The sequence below is a fragment of the Xiphophorus hellerii genome, chromosome 12, assembly GCF_003331165.1.
Source record: "Xiphophorus hellerii strain 12219 chromosome 12, Xiphophorus_hellerii-4.1, whole genome shotgun sequence".
Lineage (NCBI taxonomy): Eukaryota > Metazoa > Chordata > Actinopteri > Cyprinodontiformes > Poeciliidae > Xiphophorus > Xiphophorus hellerii.
The window spans coordinates 25739293-25762979 of NC_045683.1; the positions used below are offsets into that span (position 1 = coordinate 25739293).

The 23687-nt window shown below is 40.5% G+C and overlaps 1 protein-coding gene across 4 annotated transcripts in view; it reads right to left on the reverse strand.

Moving 5' to 3' along the window:
- Window positions 1-23687, reverse strand: part of cabin1 (calcineurin binding protein 1) — a 52263-nt gene that overhangs the window by 16922 nt on the left and 11654 nt on the right. For 2 of the 4 annotated variants that reach the window (XM_032579490.1, XM_032579491.1), the window contains exons 15-31: window positions 23548-23685; window positions 23207-23395; window positions 22107-22349; window positions 21848-22001; window positions 21655-21770; window positions 21071-21232; window positions 19443-19649; window positions 19225-19370; window positions 18599-18860; window positions 17688-17858; window positions 17417-17506; window positions 17098-17258; window positions 16802-17013; window positions 13218-13283; window positions 12455-12634; window positions 10807-11201; window positions 9234-9347 (exon numbers count right to left, since the gene is read on the reverse strand). In XM_032579490.1, coding sequence (XP_032435381.1) covers window positions 9234-9347; window positions 10807-11201; window positions 12455-12634; window positions 13218-13283; window positions 16802-17013; window positions 17098-17258; window positions 17417-17506; window positions 17688-17858; window positions 18599-18860; window positions 19225-19370; window positions 19443-19649; window positions 21071-21232; window positions 21655-21770; window positions 21848-22001; window positions 22107-22349; window positions 23207-23395; window positions 23548-23685 — 3006 coding nt within the window. The remainder of the gene's footprint in view (window positions 1-9233; window positions 9348-10806; window positions 11202-12454; window positions 12635-13217; window positions 13284-16801; window positions 17014-17097; window positions 17259-17416; window positions 17507-17687; window positions 17859-18598; window positions 18861-19224; window positions 19371-19442; window positions 19650-21070; window positions 21233-21654; window positions 21771-21847; window positions 22002-22106; window positions 22350-23206; window positions 23396-23547; window positions 23686-23687) is intronic. The other 2 variants (XM_032579493.1, XM_032579492.1) reach the window with 2 other exon arrangements.

The window sequence follows — 23687 nt, forward strand, 5'->3', positions numbered from 1 at the left end:
CAAGCTCGGTGGGTGGTGGTGGGGGTTCAGGGAGCACTTAAAAAGACATGTCTAATGCGGAAGAGTTGCTCTTCATCAGAGAACCATCCAATGACAACAAATCTCTTTAGGGAAAGCAGAGCCGTGGCTTTACCCAGATTATTCTGCAACCCACCAGCTAAAGCAGATTTGTAAGACTTTTACTGCAATAATTTTAAGCATCTCTCTTCCCCCCCCCTCCCTCCACTTGTTTTTAGTCAGGGACGGAAAAAAAAAATCTCGGCTGCTTGATAAACGGTGACAGCTTTGGCACGGATATAACAACGCATCACGAATCCATCAGACTGGGATCGAGACGCGAAGCGAATAAGAGGAAACACTGTCAGGTTCTTTGCAAGAAAGAAATCTGGTAGTTTTTTTTAAAAGATCATAAAGTCAAACATTTAAACGCGAACGTGCTATGATGTTAGCCAACGAGAAAACATCAAATCGATTTTCAGTTAGGGAATTGTCAATTTGTAAAAGCTGCACACTTTGGTGTGGAACTTGTTACTGATGAATTAAGTAATTTTTCACTTTCACTGGCAGTAAGATGTAAGGAGCTTAGTAAAAAAGAAAAGTATTTTCCACAACATGTCAAGACGCGCTGATTCCATGTTAATAGAGAGCAAGACTAAGTGGATAGCAAGTAGGCTAATGCAGCTAATTGCTCACTTTTAGTCTTTCGATCTGTAAAGAGTCATGTTGAATTTAGAAATCTGATAAGAATCTACATCCGTACTAGAGCCGAATAAGATAATAAATCTCAATTGTTATTGCAATGACAGTGTGTGCAAATAAACCCAAAGAGATTTTTGGCAGTACATTATCTTTGAAGTCATCACAAGTTTACACTTCACAGCAATAATATAGTTGAGCGGTTGAATGAAGTTCAGCTGCTCCTAATTGTGTAAAGACAAAATAAAAGGGCATTAATTATAATTAGCATCACCACTGCAATTTTATTAATATCATTCTGATATCACGCATCTCTACTCTCTAGTCAATAGCCACAGAGGTTGATGTTTTACTAATGCAAGCCACTCTGTCAGCGCTAACTGTGCTAACAGCTAAGATGCTAGAGATGGTTTTTAAAGCAAATGCTTTCTCACTCGGGGTGTGATGTTGCATCTGCTGTGAATTTGAATAAATTAATGATTGTTTGTAGAAGAAAGGGAATGAAAAAAAACAACAACACTGTTTTTCAGATGTTCTTATAAAGAAAACTGTTTAGACTCCAATCTCTATCAGCAGGTCAAACCTCCACAAAAACGGAGAAATGAAAAACTGGCAGCAAAACTCTGACACATCTTTTACTTTTATGTATCTGGCAAAAATAATTCATCACAAACACTTCAACTAAATGCAACCATCACATATATATATATTTTTTTTTCCTTGAAGATGAACAACATAAAAGTTAAACTTCGTCATTTGCAAGCCTTAAACCACCAAACATCTGGAGCCACATCCAGAACCCAACTGACCCAATCTACTTGTTCTGATCGTGTTTTAACACGCCGCTGATGACAGGAGAAGCCCAAAGACGAGCAGAGAGAAAGTTGCACAAACTGTTCAGTACATTCGCCTTGGAGCAGAACAGTCACCTACACGGCAGCCAACAACTGCAGCTCAGTCAGTCACGAGAATTTCACAAAAGCTGTTTAGAGATGCAACTTTAAAGCACAGCAAGATTCCCAGTTCCTCCAGATAGAACAAAAACACAAACAAACCTGTTCTTCAGCAGCTCTGCATGCTTAGAAACAGGAATTATATTGCGCAAGTCACAAGAAAAAGCAACTCACCATCACCAAAGAAAGCGCTTGTGCTAGTACTCTTTTGGAGAGTTTCCTACTAGCACCAGCAGCCCTGGCAGCGCCTCCACGCTGAGAAAAAAAACAAAACAAAACCCCCCCCCCCAAGAGGCTCACGCTCTGAGAGCAAGTGGCGGGTTGCGTTTGGGTGCTGGGGTGGCGGGAGCCGCCGAGGAGGAGGAGAAGAAAAGGAGGGAAGCACAGCTGCACATGGCAGAAGAGGAAGAGAAAAAGAGAATGGCAGCTGCCTTGGCAAGACGAGAAACAGCAGCGGAGTCAGGGGCAATGAGCTCGGGATGCCGCTGACAGACGAGCTGACTCGATCCTCTCCTGATTTCAAACCCTGCCATCTCAAAACAAAAACGCCCACGCACTTTAGCTGCGCTCTACCCTGACCCCAGCTTGCTGGAGTTCTCTCCTCCTCCTCCTCTCCCCTCCCCTTCCATTTCTTTCTCTCCCACTATATAGAGCAGAAGGGCCAATCACTGTGGGCTTTGCCAGCCAATCGGAGCCTGGAGGAGAAAAGCCCTCCCATTAGTGTACACCCACATCATATGCGCGCACACACACACACACACACGCGCGTACACGCCAACAGGGGAGTGACAGAAAGAGAGAGTAATGAGGAGAAAGAACGAAAGAGAGGAGTGGAGGGGAAAAAACAAACTAGGGGTGGGGTTGAGAGCGTGATCAACCTGTAGACTGAGCAACAGGAAAAGAACATGAACAGACCTAAAGGAAAATATATTCTGAGCTGCTTAATCAGTACAACAAGAGGAAAAAACAAACATTACAATCAAAATGTTCTGAAAATTAAATCCTCCATTTAGCGGCAGTAGCTGCGCAGGACAGCAGCCCTCACCTTTTCCTCTTAACTGTGTTCGTGCCTCTCCAGCTGGCCAACACACACACACACACACCCCTACGCACACACACGGGGTAAACACACCTTGTTTTTCCTGCTTCCTGTTGTGTCAGTGAAAGAACAAGTCTCCACCAGCTAAACGGAGTAAAACGGCGGCAAAGGAATGCATGCCGGCAGCCAGGAAAAACCCTCTAACATGCAAATCCAAATATCAACTTCCACAACATAGACTCACTGAACCATTACTCTTCTCTTAAAAAAAAAATCAAACCAAAACAATGTTCTCCTTAGTAAGGCTCCTCCTACAGAACATTGCACAGCTGAACACACACACAAATGTTTGAGTCACACGTCAAACCGCAGCGAGTAATGCAAGAGTAAACTGTTCCCCCTCCTGAGGAGTGGGTTCAGCTAATGTAACAAGACTCGGGGGGGCCTTGCTAGACACAGGTAAATTGTCTAAGAAGGCTCATTCTGATCAAAAAAAAAGAAAAAAAAAGAAAACGGACATCCATTTTCTCAGCATGAACACCGGTGGGAGGAAGAATATGTAAGAAGCAAGATGCAAGTATGTGCGTGGTGTGCGGAAAGGAAGCACGAGGTAAAAGTGAAAGAACACGGACGACTCCAATACAGTCGTAAACGGCTCGAGAGTCACGCATCATATTCAGTAAGCCTCATCCCTTTCTGGGAATAACTATAATACAAAAAGAGTCTCGGGATTACATCATAAAAATAATATCTTTGATGCTTTTTTTTTTTTTTAAATCTCTGCAAATAAACTCAGCACTACAACTGAATAGAGTAACTGTAGGTCTTAGCAAGACAAATTTAAGACTTTTAAAGACCTTTGTAATGCCACCTTGAATGAAATTTAAGACAGAAAAAACTATAAAATACAGAGGGTGGTTTGGAGGTTTTGTTGTATTACAATCAAGATTGGCAAAAACTGAAATGTTTGGGGTTTGTTTGTGGCTGTAGGCAGCGGAACATTTCTAATTACTCATAATAGAAGCAAAAACAGCTAGCTAGCAAGGGTGTATCTGCAGCTCTGACTCTGCGGGTCAGAGCTGCAGAGTTCTTCTCTAGCTCTGACCCGGCCCACATCAAATCCACATTCTGTGACTTGAGCTCAATCGGCTCAAGTCACAGAAGGTAATCAAGATGTCAAGATAACTTTTGCCTGACACAAAGTCTCGCCAGAAAGTAAACAAACAAAAAAAACATATGAGGCTAAATATTCCTGCCACAACAAAATTTAATACCTGATTGATTTAAGTCCACCTTCATTTGAGGGAAAAAAGAAGAAGAAAAAAAAAGAATTTAAGACATTTTCGAGTCTTAATTTCTGAATGATGAATTTAAGACGTTTAAGGATGTGGAAACCCTCTATACAGTCTTGTCAAAATTCCCCATTTTCTTTTAAGAAAATAAAAGAAAGGAATATTATTTCAAAACCTGTTGCACATTTTATGCGTCATTTACTCTGCACAATTCAACTCCTAAAACAAACATCTGTTAAGGGTGAAAGGCAAAATAAATAATAATTTTAAAAAAAAACCTGCTCGTGTAAATGTACAGAAATAGAAACCAAAGGCTCCAGATATCACAATATTGACATTACCTCACCTTTATATGAGGCAGCATTACGTTTTTTAGTCAAGCATAAATCACCCACATGTTTATTGGCTAGATAAACCTGGGCCAGTTCTAGAAATCCTTTATAAATAATGCAACACAGCCACGTTTGGCTCATTTTGTTACAGCAGTATGTAGGTTACTTTATGGAGGCCCCAGTAAGTGTAACTCAGCCAAACCATGAGGCCAATGTGGGCCACCGTAACCTACATTTGGGGATGTAGAAGTAAAGCTACGGTGAGGAATTTTTAGAGTAATCTATAGTAAATCCCGTGGAAATAAGAAATGGATTGTTTTTGTTACCGTTCAAGAGTTTCTGATGTTCAAAAGTGACCTGTTAGTGGATTGAGGCTTCCTTCTCACTGTGACACCATGTCAGTACCGTAGCCCAAAGGGGACAAACAAACCACATCAAAGAAAGTCTTTTGCATTTTTGCAGCCACAGTATTTTGAGTCTGATGACACAATGTGTGCAGCTTTCACCCTCTTGTGAGGAGTTCTAAGAGTCTCTTTAGCCAGGTTACGACAAGATCCTACTCACCAAAATGACCCATATCATGGTTTTTCTATTTTTTTTTAAGAAATACAAATACAAAAAGTGATTCCACACTTTGTAGAATCACCTTTATTGGTCGTCTAGTTTGGATTTCTTATTTCCAAAGCAGTGTTTTGTTTTTTTCTTTTTTGGGTAGTCGTTCATGCTACTGAATGATCTGACCGCAATCAGATCCATGTGAATGGATTATGACCCCAAGGCGACCCATATGCGTAGAAGAAGAATGTAGATGTCACATAGAAGCGCAACGTTTTACGGGAGTAATAATGGACGGAGTCGTCTATGGATCGATTTTAAAGTTATTCAGCAACGGGAGCCGACAGTATTGTCTCAAGATCATGAGAAGAGAGAAGCTAATAAAGAATTACAAATAATAGCAATGTCCTTTGTTGGAGAATTGACTGAAACTTCTGTAGAGAAGTCTGTTTGGATGTGCAGTCACAGTCAGGAGTGGTGGGATTGTGACGTGATGCGCTTTGCTGACAGGATTTTTTCATAAGTTTATAGTTAAAATTGTCAGCCTTTGTTGACGTCCCAACTTATCACGTCTGGCTTCTGCTGGCACAGAATTATGATGCATGTCTCACGTCAATGACATAAGATGCAACATGACTGATCGGACTGCCGGCGCTTTGAAAACTATCAAATACATATCCAACTTACTACTACATAAGGAAGCGGCACAGATCAGATTTTTTTTTCTTTGGGTGAAGAGATCAGCCCTAAAATAGTTGGACATGGGTTGCATAAAAAAAAAAGGAAAGAAAGAAGAAAAAAGAATCTGATTTGGGATTTTGTTCACACATTTGATTTAGTTTCAGTCAATCTTCTAACTTTTAAAATGTATTTTTACTTTAGTTGTCAATTCCAGTAGACTACATTTCCTGCAACTTAAAAAACCCCCAGAAATCATAGAAGACTTTATGTTGCTTAAATCTCAAGGAAATATTTATCCCAGAATGGAAAATAATTTAGAACTTCTAGTGCCATTTTACACGACTACAGTTATATTTGATTATAATCCGATCTAACTGATTGATCTGACTAGTAAAATCATTAGCTAATTTTATTTGTCAACAGAAATAACAGGTATTATTTTCAATAGGTATTTGCCATTATGATTTACTTTGTTTGGTTTTAGTCCTGTTTTCATGTGTAGAAACAACAGGAAATAAATTTTACAGAAACTCTGATTCTGTAATATCTACTACATATTAGAACAAAGGAAAATGTGTGTGTTGGATCCCAGTTAAATGTTAATATGGCTGGGACAGTGGGGTTGGTTCAAAGAGGACGGTAAAGCTCAAACAGTTGGTGAGCCACGGTGGCAGGTTTGCATCCAGAAGGGGCTCCGTGAGAACCCAGTGGGAGCCAGAGCATGGCAGAGTTCTCCTCCAGCTCAGACCCGGCCCACATCAAATCCACAGTCTGTTACCGGGAGCTTTCCACGAAATCAACATTTCGCTCAACAGCCCAAAGATTCAACTACGTCAAACCGAATGTTCGCTACCGAAGAGAGTGACTGAATGAGGTCTTTAGGCTCTGATGGTTAACACAAGGAACAGATGAAAAATGCATGTCAAGTGTCAATGTCAAGTGAAAAACGTACATATACTGACATGCAGAACAATGATTTAATAATTTAAACTGCAGCTCTAGTGACTCGACATTGCTTTTGTTATTCTGAGAGGCAGATATTTCAACAATCTCCTATTGTGTTACAACAAATAAAGAAGTGTCTGTTTCCACTAATCCTTTGGGACGGGGGGATTACCTCAGGGGGATCATATGTGAGGGGAAAATACAACTCTAATAGGTTACATGGTTGAATTCAACTCCAACAAGAAAAAGAAGAGGTCAGGTTCCGGTGTGAAGGTATATTAGAGTTCTGCAGACTTTCAAGCAATACATTTTCCATCATTCAATTAAACTCAACATTTATTTATTTGAAAGGGAAATTAAATGTCGCAACTCATATCAAAGAGGCGTCGTGGATGATGATGCTGTGGGCAGGAAGGATCTCCAGTGGCAGTCAGTTATGCAACAAATCTGAAAAAGAAGCCTCTGACTAAAGACTGTTGATCTTATAACAGCGATGGCATGCCAACAACAAATTTATAGAGACAATATGTCACAACAAAATGTCCTGGATGACATCGTCAGCTGTTGGTAAACTCTGCTAATCCACCTCAACTTCTTGTGCCGCCCCTCCTTAAAGAGATGTCGCGTTACGATCGATGGACAAGAGGGTTTGAAGTTCCTCCTTCTCTCTCTGCTTCTGCTCTGGATCCATGAAGCCTCCTCAAGTCCTCTGGGATTTGGGGTCATAGTTTAGATATTGTTTGAGCTTTACAGCTGCTAACCACCTGCTTGCAGTAGTAAAAACAATACTATGTTGCCATAGTTAGACATTATAGCAACTGTCCAGAAGTCAAACAAGTAAAAGGACAAATCTATGAAGATGCACAACGTCCAAAACCAGAGGGATTAATTGTCCAAACATGCAACAAACTCAACCAAAAAAATTATGGTTGGGGTTGCTGTGGTGGCGCAGAGGCAAAGCAAGACCCACATATTGAGGCCTTAGTCCTCGTGGCAGTAGTCGAAGGTTCGATTCCCGGCCTGGTGACATTTGCCGCATGTCTGCCCCCTCTGTCATTACCCTCTTTCCTGTCGGACTACTTTTAAATAAAGGCCACCAGAGCCAACAAAAGTCTACAAAAAGAGCAAATCAGAGTTAATGCAAAACAAAGCTATTCTAACATACTGCCACCACGAGAGGCGCCATTTTAGAATATAGTGGTTTAAATCTGTAATGGTTCAAACTATTTTTTTATTCTCTGTCAGAGACTGTGCACAAATATTTTTAGTCCCATTTAGCATGAAGAAACAACCCCATCTCCCTACTGGTTGGGCTGAGCTGTCAGTCGGCTGTACAGTATGTGACGGCTGATCGAAGGGAAACCCCCAGAACGTTTTTCCTCTCACTGAAATGAAAGTCCAACAAAAACAAACGAGTCAACTGTTTGGGAATCTTTCTGGTGGTGAAAGACTCAGACGGCCGTTTGAGAGCTGGCATTTATCCCAGCAGTTAAGACACAGAAGTAGGTTAAATAACCTGGGCAGATCCAGTCTGTCATAACATCAGAAACAAATGACAACCACATCTCTAAGGATAACATAGTTACCAACTGATCTCACACACACGCTGCACTGTGGAAGAAAACAAGCAATAGCCTTGGTAGACAAATGCTAACCTTGACACAAGACATCACAGAACCTTGGTTCATCACCTGTAGAGTTTTTTTAAAGCATCACACAAGCTAGCCATCTACAACAGCCAGACGTTCGCATCATACTGCTTCTATGGATTAAAGTTGATTTAAAAGGGCAGTTTTCACATCGTGTTATTTTATTTCCTCATCAAAAACATACCTGGAGTTTTGCTTTTAATTCTTTCATGCATGCAAAACTCCTTTAATCTCCCATGGCAACCATTTCCCTGCGCAAAACAAGTGGTGGAACTGAGCGCCACCTTCGAGATGCAGTTTCCAAGCCGAGCTTCAGAATTACAGAGCACTCCTCCCCCACTCTGCTCCTTCAGACTGGCCAGCAGCAATTAGCAAACACCTGGTGGAACTGCACATCAGCTGGGCTCATTATACGAGCTACTTCTTAATGCAACGCTGGTAAGAACCATAATAAAGACTTGAAAGAGAGGCGATTTAGTGCCGACGTGCTGAAGGGGAAGTGTCAGTAAGAGCAGAAGGTTCTTAAAGAGACAAAGGCCCAATTTCAAGGTGTTAAATTATGCAATCAAATTTCTTTTAAGGCATGTTTCATGAATGTTATAAAAATGAAGTTCCTCTGGATGCTCCCAGTTGTCCTACTGCCATTTGCAGAAACACACCTTCATTGTTTAGAAATAACTAATCAGAGCCAAGAGAGATCTCTTAGCACCGTCAATCACGCTCTTGAACGCAATGCTCCCACCTCTCTCCTGTACAGCAAGCAGTGTTGTTCAAGTCTGTCGTTGTGCTACAGCTGTGCTAATGGAGGAGAAACAGCTTTACAGGAAAATTAATTCATGGCGTTCTCGCCAGGCTTCGCTGTGGAGGGAGAAGAGAGCACGAGGGAGGGACCTGTACGGCGTGTTTGCTCAAATTTTCAGGCTAAGTCCATGTTTTTTTCAGAACTCCCTACTCCAGCTTTAATATCAGCTTTTCATACTTGGAAATTAGGATTTTCAACTCCTGAAGTGTTGAACTGTATTAAGGCTCAAATGTAAAAACAAAGTGTAGTGACCTGAAATGACTTCAAATAAGCCATACACGAGACTTACGTTGAACAGGTTTGTCTTGTTTCTTTCACAGAAAAGTCCTTGTGCTGGCATGTGCTTCAGCTGTTGCCATGGGACACTGCTTCCTAGCAACACATCTCTGGCCCACTGTAGGTTCTGTGATGGAAAATAAATGAAAGAAAAAAAAGAGACATCTATTTGCATGTATACTTTGAATAAACACACACACACAGACACGCACACACACCAACAGACACAAACACAAAAAATGAATACCCAATAAATCTAAATGAGAAGAGGAGAGGACTGCTCATTTGCAATCAGGAAAACGCAGACCTCTTCGCAGCACTGTGACTCACAAATCAGTGTGGATACGAGAGACGTGGTTGAAAAGATAGCGACCCAAAGCCACTTGGTGCCATCTTCCCCCCCGTCCCCCGAACGCTACGGCACAGAAATCCAAAGACTCCCCTCGCTGCCGTTTTTCCGCATGAGGATTAAAAACGGCCAGTCAATGTGAGCAGAAGAGTTTCTGAGAGCGCAAGTGGCAAAGAGGCTTTTAACGCTGGACGTGTCGGCGCTGTGAGGGCGGCTAAGGCAACCTGTGTAAACAGCCACACATCAAATGGCTGTCATCAAGTCCCTGCCAGGGTACATTCGCTTTCATCTGAACTGCTGAAAACTCCACTGACTGTAAAAAAGAAAAACCTTACCAAAAAGAAGTGTTACAACGAATTACATAAACTATAAGCCTTTCCCTTTCAGCTTAGAAAGCACAAATTTATCAAACTTCCTTTTGCAGCACAAAATGAGGATAATTGTAATAATTGAACAGCAATACTGGAGGCCACAGAAGCAGAAAGGTCAAACGAGCCGACTGTGAAACATGGTCAAACTTGTTCTTATGAGCCGGAGCTACGCTTGTCACGATATATTTCGCTGGATGGTAAGTTATTGTGATTAATGATGATGCTTTTCAAGTAATGTCATGGCATAATAATGCAAGTACACCTTCTCAAAGATCAATAAACTGTAATTTTTAATTTCACATTGGAACTGGAAGACATTTTAAATATCCAAATAAACAAAACAAGCAACATAGCAAATAAAATGGTTACAGAAGTCTCTATAAACACAACTGTCCTTAAAAAGAGAGGGCTAGGTGAGACCAGTCCACCAGACTGAAACCTTTTGTCATCCTGTCTGTGTGAGAGAGACACGAGAGAAACACACAAATTGAAATGATCGAGCCCTCGTTTTAATTTATTTCGATTAATTGATTTATTGCGACATGCCTAGCTGGAGCTGCAATATACTGAACACAATGCTGACAGAAGGTTGCTATCACAGTAAAGCTCAATGCAGTCTTCCTATGCCAAATTGGCTGATGGAGGACTGCACAACCACCCACACCTCTGCCCACAGAGGCTTACAGCCAACAAAGTCGGTGCATCACTGCAGTGCTCACAGGTCCAATAAAATAAAGAAATAAATAAAATGACCAGTCCTGCTCAGTGTAACGATAAATTCGCAACACATCTTAGCGTGTTTGTCCCCAAATATTTACCCTTAATACTTGCAGGGATGCAGCAGAGAGGTGTAATAGTAAACCGACCTGATGAGTCTTGCTGTTGGTGTAGAAGTAGGCCAGGCGGTAGAGAGACTTGTAGTGCTGAGGGAAGCGGCTGAGGCAGAGAACCAGAACGCGGACACACATCTCCACCAGCATTCGTCTCTGCTCGGCTCGTTCTGCTGGCAAAGCTTTGGGCACTTCGATCACCTCAGCGGGGGGCTCGGGCTTCTTCTTGCCCTCGCTGGCCGGGGTCTGGCCGGCGCCCTGCTGGGGGGCTGCTGGCTTCGGCGGCGTGGCCACGGTGATGAGAGGAAGAGGACAGGGGTCTGCAGGGAGCTTAGGGGCCAGTCCCTCGGGGATTTCCACCACCATGCCGACAATTTTCTCCTGAATAACTTTCTCTTCTATCTGGACGCCCGTTTGGTCTCTATGTAAAACTAAAGACAGAAGTAAAATGAAGATATATGTTAAATTTCATATGCATTTGAAAGCTTGTTTTTTTCCCAAATTGGCTTGAGTTGCCTACTGTATGGGCAGGGCAAAGATAATTTACAAATAATGTCCTGCAACAAACAGGAGATTGACGGGCTTGCATCTCCATTCTGTCAAGTGAACTACTGCACATCATTATTCATACCTTAATTAGGCTTAGATTCACTGGAGACATTTCTGAGGAGGTACTTCAGCTTCAAATATTTAAGCCTAATTATGCAATTTAACTGTTGCATAATTAAGCCCGTTAAAACATTTTTATTTGCCTTGTTTCATCTTGTTAATACGTTGTCATAAAACCTCTTTTAACACATTTGTTCCAGTCTTAGGTAAGGGATGTCTGATACCCGATACAGATATCTAACCTAATCAGATATGTGTATCGGAAATTGGTTTCGATATCAGACAAAAAAACGAGTATCTGATTATATCGGATATCAGGCCGGAACTAAAATCTCAAATGGAAGCACTAAGCTAAAGAATTTAGTACTCTACAGCATTTCTATCCAGCAGCGCTTGTATCCCACACACAGACCCTTTGGTTAATAATAAATGGTGGTTGTTGTTCACTATATTTCTCTGCGTGAGTAAGATAACATGATCAACCATTTTCTAACATTCCACACTACAAAATAAGCAATAAGAATATGTATGATTCCTGCTAATATCGCATCGGGTCAATATAGGTATAGGCCAATACTCTAAGCTGCAATATCAGTGTATTGGCAGTGAAAAGGTTGTATCGGGACACCTCTAGTCTTGGCTCTTTGGTTTGCCTGCTGTCCCTTTGTGACTCTAAGCTGTAAACTGTTTAACAAGTGTAAAAATTGTATCCTACGGCCAAAAATACAAAGTATGGGTGCACCGATTGCAGTTTTCTGGCCAATCACCGATCTTTAAAAAGCCTGACCTTACCAATTCTGATTTTGGCCGATACTAATTTTTTAGTCTGGAAAGTTGCTAAATATAGCAACAAAATTTTTAACTGCAGATGTGACGTGGAGGACGAGTCTGTCAGTCAGCTCTGAGAGCAAAGGAGAACAGTGGCTGAATTTCAAATCTTTGAGAAGGAATATAGGATTGGTGATTTCAGGGTATTATTTTACCCTTCTTAAATCAAGGAAGAAGAGCTAAAGTTATGGATAGCGTTAACAAGACACACAAATCTGATCACGTTTCTAAGACTAGTCTCGACTACCTGTGTCCTCAGAGGAGGGCTGGCCATCCTTCACGGGGGTCGTGCTCTCCGACGACGACGGACTGGCTTTGACCGAGGCGGGTCTGTGACTGGTGTCCTGGGAACTGGCGGGATCTGTGAAGGCATCCTGAGTGGAGTTGGAATCAGAAAGCAACACCACCTCGCTGTCCTGGCTTCGCTCTGAGTGAACAAACAAAAACATGGGTTACTCTGCCGGCTGCCTGGCCTCGGATTAAAGAATCTGGGATTGCCTTCACAAATGAAAAAATGTGAACAAAATGATTATGCTGTTTAAAATTTCATGAATGACATGTGTACCACCTTTTCATGGTAGTTGCTATCTCTAAATACCAAACACTACCTGCTCTACAAAGAGGAGAGAAAATTATATAATCATTCAACTGAAATAACTTCTGAGTCACAGATCTATATTAGTTCATAACTAATGACATATTGTTAAGAGAGATGGTTTGTTTTTGTAAAGGTTCAAAAACAAAATGCCAGCATTCCTCTTAATTACCATGTTCTGCAGCCTCAACAAAAAAATCCTTGACAGGAAACTGTTAATTAGGAAACAAGAGACCTTTGCTACTCAAAAAATAAAAATAAAAATGCACACAGGGGACTTTTTAAAAAGATTTACAGTCATGAGTCAATAGCAAAGTTACTGTGGTACTGTAAAGGTCTGTGTTAACTGAAAAGTTGTGTATTCAATGCTTGCTACTAGAAAGCACTTTTATTTTGGTGTTTGGAAGGAGAGTACCATTGAAGGAAGCCAGCCATATTGCAGACCTGGGCAGGCAGTATTCATGGTCAAACCCTGGTGAGGCTGTTGAAGATATGAGGAAGCTGGTTTGAAAAAAAATAATAGTGAGAAAGCACTTTTGCAGCTCTAAATTGACTTAAAAAAATAATAAAAAAATCAGCAATAGCCTTAAATGATTGGAGAAAAGAGAAAAAAATCCCCTCAAACATGCAGAACCTGATTCAGACAAGCATATCCTCATTTGAAATGAGACCAAAAACACAGTGCCTGTACTATAGTACTTAGTAATATTACTAGTATAATAATAAACTAGTAATACTAGTATAGTAATATTACTATAGTAATATTTGTATTCATGCCACTTAAACCCCCGCCCCTCCCAACTTGTCAGGCACAAACCTTAATTTTATGGGAGAGTGTTATATGATACATGAAAATTAAGTTGTGCATTTTTATTCCCCCCCCTTTTACTCAGATAACCTTAAATTAAATTCAGCACAACCAATTATTTTAAGGCGTCACCTAAATTGTAAATATGTGCGTAATTTATTTTCAGCAGGAGTGGGCATCGATAACTAAAAAGTCAGTTGCGCTAATCTTAAACTTTAGTACCGCCAACGCTCAAGTGTGATTTGAATCACAAAGCTGCACACAATAACTGCATTTAAATATATTTCGACATGTATTGATATTCATTGTCACTTTCATCAAACAAACAGTGGAGAAAATAGTAAAACTAACAATCCCAACAATATGGTCAATTTTGGGGATTTTAAACATTAATTGGACTTTATCAAGACAATACATTATCACGATAATTGATAAAATGATACGATAAATGCCCACCACTACTATGAAAATGTCCACAAGGCACTGCATGCATATAGCTAAACATTGAAAGGTTGCTGCTTTATGCATATCTCTAAATGGAGAGAAATAAATCAGAGGCTACAGCCTCCAAGATAATTGTTTTTTTTTTGTTGGTTCTGACTTGAAAATAGCATGTCTGAATCAGGTTCTACATTCACCTCAGTGCACTTTCAGCAGGAATCAAGTCAAAGGTTGGACACCTACCCGTAGCAATGTGCATGGAGAGGTATTTTCTAATTCCAGCCAATAAATGGAAGCCACGTTCTTTCCAACTTGACATTTTCACACTAATTGGCCATAATTAGAAACTGTACCCAATTAGTAAGAGAGCAAACATGAGCCATGTAAGATGTTGGAATATCTCCTATTTTTGTTTTCTGTGTAATTAACCCACACACCGCACTCCCGATGAAATGTGATTATACGACACCAGACAGTTTGGTGGACTGTGATTCGTGGACTGAACTCGTCCGGCTGCTAAAAACAATCACCCCATTAGAACTACATGCACATAAATGGCAAAGCAGGTGGTAAAAGCAAGCAGGCAAAGAGGTAGCAGGCAGGTAGGTAGGTGGGTAAATAGGTAGGAAGGAGTCTGGAAAGGGTGACAAAACTGGCAACATGGGCAATATGGCTCCATTATTTGAGCGTTTAAGTTGAACTTACATGAGTGGGTTGAGTGAGTAGATGCACTTTTTTTTTTTTATCAAATGGAGAATGGCTGCTGCTTTTTTCCAAAAGTGAGCTTTAATCTTTCAATATTTTGTGCAATTTCATATCCTGGAAATAATTTTGTGTATATTTAATTTAAAAGTAAATGCTTACATTTTTTAAATTATTATTATGAAAAAGATTTTTTTCTTCTTGAATACATTTCTGAAGCCCAAATGAACTTTACAACAGTTCCAAGCACAAATAAAAATACAAAATGTATTCAAATAAAATAAACCGTACTAATAGTATTATTTTGCTTGGAGCACATTTTTGTCTAATGAACAAGTAAAGGTAATTTAAAAAAAAATTTTCACAGCAACAATCTTTGGAGTGGATGTAATTACTGAGTGAAATTGACTCAGAGGTGGATATTTTTAGTGCTTAAAGTAAAGTTAAAGAACAAAAATAGAGGGAGCCATTTTAAACGAAACCATGTTTTCTACTCTTGCGACAGTCCTGGAATTGATCCAGGCAGCCAAAGAGGGAAAAAGAGAGTTTGGAGTTTTCATCAAATAACAGGAAGGCTGACAAGACAACAGCTTTCAACTCCTGTCTATGATGAAATATGTTGGGATTTGATATGTTGGGAGCCTTTTGGAAGGATCACAGTTGACGTAAGGATCTAAATTTTCAAACATGTAAACACAAAGTTTTTTAGCAATACAGACACTACCAATTGCTACTATATAATTTTGAGCATAGTTTCAAATGTGGAAATTGTAATAGTTTTGGATTAAGAAAAAAAAAAAACACTTATAAAATATCTGGTATCTCCTACATGCATTGTGATATTGCTTCTGTTCCTTAAAAGCCTTGCTACTATCAATTATAAGTGATAGCAGCAAGGCTAAGAAAAAAATATTTATAAGGCCACTCTTATAATTTTTTTACATTACATTTCATAAAAACAGGAAAAATTGGGAATTACAGTCACAATCAATCAATTGGAATATAAAGTTCCAATGAGGTTAATTTTTCAGACAAAAAATACCTTTTGAAAGTTGGCAGCCTTTAAGCATACTTTTCATAAAGGCTACATTTCTGTAAAAATAAGTTTTTTAATGGTCTGATGTATTATTCTCATATTAAATGTTATATTTTCATTAACTGTAAGCAGAAAATCATCATAACACAAATAATGCTTTCAAACATCCATCTGTGTGTAATTAATCTACGTGTTTCGCTTAGTGATAAAGTTCCTGAAATAAACTTTTCAATAATAATATAATTTATTGAATGGTTCTGTAGTCAATTTCTACAAAGATTTTACAACATTGAACACAAAACTAAATAAAGGAGATTTAAGAATCTCTTTTTTCCCAAAGAAGGCTGATTAAAATTGTGTTCAAAATTGTGTATATAGCCTGATATATTTATATATCAGGCTATATACATATATATAGCCTGATATATATATATATATATATTTATCAGGCTATATATTTAGCCTGATAAATAGTGCAATATTTAGGCAAATGAGTTAAACATGATCTATAATAAGGGTCACAGCAAGTCTGCAGCTTTTTCTTGTGTGTTGCCAAACAACAGCAGCCGATGGATGCCGAAACAACACCAAACATGTGCAAATGTGACACAAAAAGCTTAAGATGCTTTGAGAGAAACATTTCAATTCTCAGTGAGAGGCAAGGCGATTGTATAGAGAATAAGAAGCAACAAGAGACTCGTGTTACATCCCCACATGCTCACAAATATGCAAACACAAAAGCCCAAATGCTCTCAGCACATACCAACCAAGATGTCAGTCTTTTTTTTTTGTTCCCATGCAAAGCATATTAGCCAAATAATCAGTAGCCATATTGCCCATTTCACCACATCCCAATTACCCAGTGCATGGGGACCATAGTGACTGAAAACAAAGCCATTGAGAATGGTGATTAGCAATCTGAGCGCTGCTCCCCAGTTGGCCTTTCTCTGTCCCAGTGCGGAAACGGCAAAGAGCCCAACCCCAGAAGCACTGTCTAGGACTGGGACTGTACCATCAGCCTGCTGCTCCTCATGCCGTTGCTGCTGCCACTGCTGCCTTCGGAGTGTTTTGCGTTTGGCGTAATCGTGGTCAAATGGCGTGGCCACGTAAGGAGGGGATGTCACACCTGGGGTGACGGCAGAGGGGAGGGAGGAGCTGAGCACGTTCCCCATGCAAACAGAGGAACAGTTAAATTCTTCTTCCAGCATCGTAGGGGGTTTCTCTCTGGAGATAAATGGGAAAATAGAAAAAAAAAGTCACACACTGTGAGATCAGCTGTTGTTTTGATGGATAAATAGCGAAGCTTACTTTTCATTGGACCTCGGCAAGCTTGGCATGCTCTTCTCTTCCCCCTTTGCAAACGGCCCGGTCGCTGCTTCCACCAGTAAGTTAAATAAAAACTCGTGATCCAGCTCTGACTCGGTAGCTTGCAGCAATTTAAGTATGGATGCACTCAAGCGGAAATGCAACTAGAAAAAAGAGACAGAACGCAGAAATTTAATGTTGTAAAGATACAGCTAATAGCTCCAAACACAAATTCTTTCAGAAACTGTTGTTGTATATAATAAAAATGTACAGAAGGAACGTCTCTGGACACATTCTGAGCAACAAGCCGAACTTTGCTTACTTCCAGGGCCTCCATAGCCAGGTCAGGAGGATTGTGGTAATGAATTTTCCTCGGGTACCGAGCAGCTTCTTCATGTAGATACTGAGCCGCCTGTAAACCCAGAAAACAACAGAGTAACCAGCTCATTCCAGTAATCAGAAAAGTGGGTAAAAAAACAAAAAAAAAAACCCCATAGAATACAGATTTGATTTCCAGTTGATCACAAAGTTGATGCTTAAAACTTTTATTTCTACAGTATTGTCAGCCCTAGAAAAATGATGAGCAGGTTTACCTTCTTGTAAAGCTGCAGGTATTCATCGGGGGGCTTCCTGCGCTTCTCGGCTATCTTCCCCAGCATGTAGTGGATGAGCCACTCCTCTTCATCGCTGTCGCCCTCACAGCGGGAGGCCCCCTGGAAACACTGAAAAGCTGTCTCCAGCATTGAGTCTCTTCTTTCCTCCATCTGAAATAAAAAACAAACATAAACAAACACTTGGGGTTTTCTCTCAGTAGATCTCATCAATAAGATCTACTGTGAGGGGGGAAAAAAATACAAAAGTGGCACAATGCAACTGATGACACTAAACATCAGGCAGCAAAGCAAACTGTCATGGAAAAAGTGATCAGTTCCTCCAGGGTGTTGCTTTTTTGTAATTGTTGTGGGCTAAGATTACTATTTTTGTGATAATTTTTTCAAAAAGTTGTAATTAGGGTTGAGAATTTTTTTTTACTTTATTTGTTATAACATGGTCTTACAAAAAGTTAAAATTGCTGGACATAACTGTTCCAAAAAGAAAAAACAAGACAGCATTTTGAGAAATTTCATATTTAAAGTGAAAATAACATCCAACTGTTTACACCGTGGAAGCAAATCCTTCAAAACTTGTCAAAATGGTTTCCCCCCCCCCCCCAAGAAAAAAAAAAATCAAATATTAGAGTTTGCATTTATCTTGCAATTTCAGTTTCCAAGAGATGCTGTGAAACAAGAAGTGAAATTGGAAGGAGGTTAACGAGATTGGTCAAAATTCAGCCGAGTTGCAGTGATTGGCGAGAAAAGAAGGAAATACAAAAAGCGTTAAGCTGGTTGATCAAATTTGCAGAAAAGTTGCGAAAATTTCAACAACCACAAAATTGCGACTGATGAGCGAATCGAAACATGGCAACATCCTAGAGGGACTGCATTATAAACCGTCTAGTCCTCACCTGTTTAACAACGTCTGGAGGGAGCTCGTTTCGCCACTGTTTGAGCTGCCGAGAAGCAAAAGAGTGCAGCGCGTAGGAGATGGTGCCGTACTCAATCCACAGGGACAGGTTGGAACTGTCTATCTCTAGGGCCCGCTTGAAGCAGTTCAGCACTGCCTGGGAGTGCTTCCATATGGGAACGTCGCTTTTCAGCTCGTTTGAATTGAGCTTCTCTTGGATCCGGCTGGCTCGGGCTAAAGCCATGCCTGCCCAGGAATCAAATCTACAAGGTGAAGACAGTTTTGTTGTTAAAGCCACTTCTAAAAACATTTCTTTGAAGGTGCCCAAAGTCGGTCCTGGAGGGCCGGCATCCTGCACGTTTTAGTTCTCTCCCTGGTGGTAGTAACAACCTTTTCGTCTTAGGCCAGTGTTCAATGTTCGTCTTAGGTCTTCTAGTGAGCCATCATTGGATCCAGGAGCTTTAAATCAGGGAGAGAACTGAAATAATGCAGGATGCCAGCCCTCCAGGACCGACTTTGGGCACCACTGTGCTAGATGTAACTGAGAAGATTATGTTGAGCCTGAACAGCAGAGAAAGATATTTTGAAGATGGATCTAACTACTGAAGATGTGAAGAAATGCTGTACCTGTTGGGACAAACGCAAATGTCATGCATATAGAACTTGATCGCTTTAGACTGCTCTTTGTTCTTGAAGTGATAGTCAGCCAACAGGTAGTAGATCTCATTGATGATTGGGGGAGCAGGAGGGCTGCCTGCTGGAAGGGATGGGACCTGAAAGAGCAAATGAAGACTTAAATGACTTGTACCTTCCCCTTACGTTCGGTGTAACCCACCCAAACTGACCTTTTCTGTCATGTCCTCGATGTAGGCTGCCACTTCATCCATGGTGAAGGTGGGGGTTTTGCTTGGGGGAGCTATGCTTGCAAATCTCCTCAGCAGATTGGCCAGCTCTGCAGACACTGTGCTGGTCTTATAGCTGTCGAACTCGGGCAGCGACTTTGGTTTGAAATACTGGAACATGAAAAGAGCGTCGCTCCACTGAAGCTCAACCTGTAGAAAGAAAAAAAAACAAAACACAAAACTGGCTCCAGGGTCAAGCGATTAGCAACAGATCAGTGGACAAATCTTCTCTACAACTGTGGTATGGTACATAGTTACTCGGAGGGCTTACAAATTAAATGCACCGACTCCCACTTGTGGCTGGATGCAAGAACTGCAAATACCTGGGTTCTTCCACTTTGATTCTGTCATAAATTCATACTTTTCCACATTCGTTTTCTGCCAGTTCATTTTATACTGTTTATTAGATATGCAATTATTTTTAAAATACACAATATAATGTAGATCTGGAGTCTTCTATCTGACGGTCGGGATTTAAATACAAACTCAGTTAGATAAATAGGTGGACAAATGCATGCAACACATAAACAGGTGAATTGACAGAGAGATAAAAACATATGGATGGATGTTAGCAACTGAACAGGGTAATATCTATATTATTTCATTTTCATATTTTCTGGCCAATTACCAATCTCTAAAAAGTCTGACCTGCCAATTCCGATTTTGGACAATTCTTTTGTCCAAAAAGTTACTAAATATAGCAGCAAAGTTGCCGAGTTGACAACAGTGGCGTGACTGTTGCTGACTGAGCATGTGCAGACATAATCATCTCTCAAGACAGAGCAAAAGGGGTAAGTGGATGATTTTTAGACATTTAGTGAAGGTAGACAAAAGCAGATAAGATCACATGTAAATGTCTGCCAATCGCAGATCTCCTAAAATCAAAGCTGAAGTATGTAATCGGATAAACCGTATTCCTAATGATGCATTGTTTCAGGGGCTACACACAAACACGAAAGCCTGTTGGTGTCATAATTTCTTTAGTTCTTATAGCAGTTGTAGATTAAAAATAAGATAAATTCGTTGCAAATAAACTACTAGGCACAATGAAGCCTGAACTGCCTGCTCATCAAGTGACAAAAAAAATAAAAAAAATAGAATTTTGCAAATATTTTGTCATGTCTCATTCAGCAGAGAAAAATAGTCCTCTAACAATGCCGCTTCAAGGCCTCAATTTACTTCAGTGACACCTGCTTTGTGTGGCTCAGCAGCAAACAATGTTAATGGATATATCTGACCGTTTCAGGATCGAGAGGTTCATTGAGGGCGCTCGTTTGCGTCATTGGCAGTCTGTTCCTTTTCATGCCCTGCGCTTACATAAGTTTGGCAATACAACTGAGAAATAGCAATTAGTCAAAAGCCTTGAGCCACCTCTTCACTATTGCACCGCCTCTTCATCACCATTTGCCCATTATCTTCCTAACGGCTCAGCTACATTTGTTGTTGCTGCTGCAGACTTTTAGTTTGTGGAACTCTGATGAGCAAACTTACACATAAATATTGAAATAAGACACTAGTTTATTTCTCATTCTGCAAGGACAATTATAATAGGTAGAAATTACAGGCCTGACCTGTGGGGATGAGTGGTCCTCAAGGTAGCGCGCCTTGCTCTTCTTACTGGGATATGCGTACAAGCAGAAAAAGCATTGCTCCAAGGCCATTTCCAGCTCTTCCTTATAGGGAAAGGAGTCATTGTTGCTAGAAGCAGCAAATTCTTTCTCCAGTACCCTAATCTGCAACAAATAAGTTGCAAAATAACAGACATTTATTCTCATTTATTCACAAAAAAATGAATAATTTATTTGACTTAAAATTCTAAAAAAAAAAAAATTTGATTTTTTTTCAGCTCCCTTTGCTGGAACGCCTCTAAATTAAATCCTGAAATTCAAAGCACAGTTATGTTATAAAACAAAATCCAATGAATCTGCGTTAAGACTGAAAAACTGAAGCTCCCATCTGAATGAGCTTGGACTACTTTGCAAACAAGAAAGGACTAAAAACAAGGTTTCTCCAAGTTTCAAATGTAATCAAAGAACTTTTAAAATACACGCTAATTTGTGATTGTAGATTGATAACATTCAAATGTTCATAGAGTATCGATACTTTCTCAATTCTCTGCGAATGCTTGCCAAGTCAGGGCCTTGTAGAATCTTACAAAGAACTTTAGGAGGGCTCCGTCTGAGCTGCAGCATAAGGACCGACGACCCAGATACTCGTGAGCTGTACTCAAAAGCATCAGAGACGAGGGAAGCAGGGGAGTTTCTGGTTCATCTGGAAATCAGGCGTCGCCGCGTTAATAATAAAAGAATAAAACAAAGACAGTGAGGGAAATCAATGACTTAACCCACCTTCGTCGTCATCTAAAGATATATGCTGCCGAAGCATGCAGTCAAAAGCAGCCTCCTCATGTTTGATAATCCGACACAAGATAATCCAAGGCAGAACTGAGAAGAAATAGGGCTCCTTTGGATCATCTGAAGTACTCATGCTAAGATCAATCAGCTGGAGGAAGACAAAAAGAAAAACATGCAACAGAATAAAGCAATAAAAACTTAGTTATTGAGGTCACTCAGTTTTAATGCATTATTCCTTTCACGGCTTTCAAACCTGAATCAGATTGTTTGCCAGTCGGGCCATGCTGGAGAAGTGAGGGATTTTGCTCAGAAGCTCCGGTTCTTTTGTGAAGCATGTTTCGACGCCATCCAGCAGCTTTCTGATGGTGCTGACCCACTCTTCCTTGCTCGGAGCAGAACCGCCTGGAGCAGAGTTGAGCTGCTGCAGGGCTTCGTTCAAAGCCAGCTCGCTGCACTCCAAGCACTGCCGGTAGTCCTGCAGCTTCAGCAGGGAGTTCTGGTGGAGAAGCGGGAAAATGTCAAAGAGTTTACCAAAATTCAAGCACAATATGATATGAAATACCGGCTTTTCTAATACTTTAAAAGTGCATCTAGACAGACATGTTGGATTTTTTCCAAGTATGTCAATTGTAAGGACAACAAAGTAACAGCTACAGGCAGTGCAGATGCAAGTTCAACTGCATTTTTTCTTGTTTATATTTCTAGAGATTAGCTATTTCTAGAGCTAATCTAAATTAAATGTAAAACTTCACAGTTAATTTATAGTGTTCTTTCTTATTCATAGGCTGGATAGAAGGGAAGGGAGAATAAATTGACTGCAAGATGGATAAATTGATAGGTGGATGAATAAACTGACTGCATAAATGGATGGATGGACCGATACACTCTTCGGACAAAGGGAGGAAAGGATCCAGTAGGAATGAACTGATTGCAGTTTTCTGGCCTGTCGCGATCTTTAAAAAGCCTGATCTGCTGAGTTTTTTGTATGAAAATTAGGTAAATATAGCGACAAAGTTACTAAGTTGGCAACAGAGGAGTGACTATTGTGTGTAGACATGCCCTTGTCAGCCCTCTCTCACAACAGAGAGAAGGGAGACTGGCTGATATTCAGACCTTTGCGTAAGTAGATGAGATCAGTTGAAAAGATTTGTTTCTCGTGTAAGTATCGACCGCTCTCCAAAAAATTAAGGAAAGTGGGACCAATTTATCTCTGCACTCCAAGAGTGAAGTCTAGAATATATATATATTCCTCCATACATTTGAGGTCCACTAATAAATAATCTGCTGCGATGTTATGTGGTAACTAAACCCCCAGTTCCTGCGATGAGTAAAGAGCTTTGTAGCACTTCCAACCTGCAGTAGCATCAGCTGGGCGGGACGCTCCGGCGTCGAGCTCACAAACTCCAGAGATTTGCTCCTGTTCTCATAATTAAGAGTGGGCTGCAGCAGGCGCACAACAGACTCAAAGTCTGCCGACTCAAAGAGACGCTGGATCTCCTCTAAAGACTGACACCGCTCCAGGGACTTCAGCCTCTTGTCAATCTGTACATGGAGTCAGAAAAAAAGAAAAAAAAAACATTCAGAGCAGGAAGTCCTCATAAGAACTTTGCAACATTGTATCTATTGAATCCATGAAGGCTTTGTGAAATGGCATATCGATGATTTGAAACCATTTGTTTTCAGTGTTTACCAACCTCCTCCACAGATATGGCTGCATCTACACGTAGGTTTGGCAGGTTGATTGTGTAATGTTTCCCACCAGCGGTTTTTGGTTTGCTCTGCAACAGCCCTATACAAACATCATAGCTCTCGAGGGCCAAATCCATATCTCCCT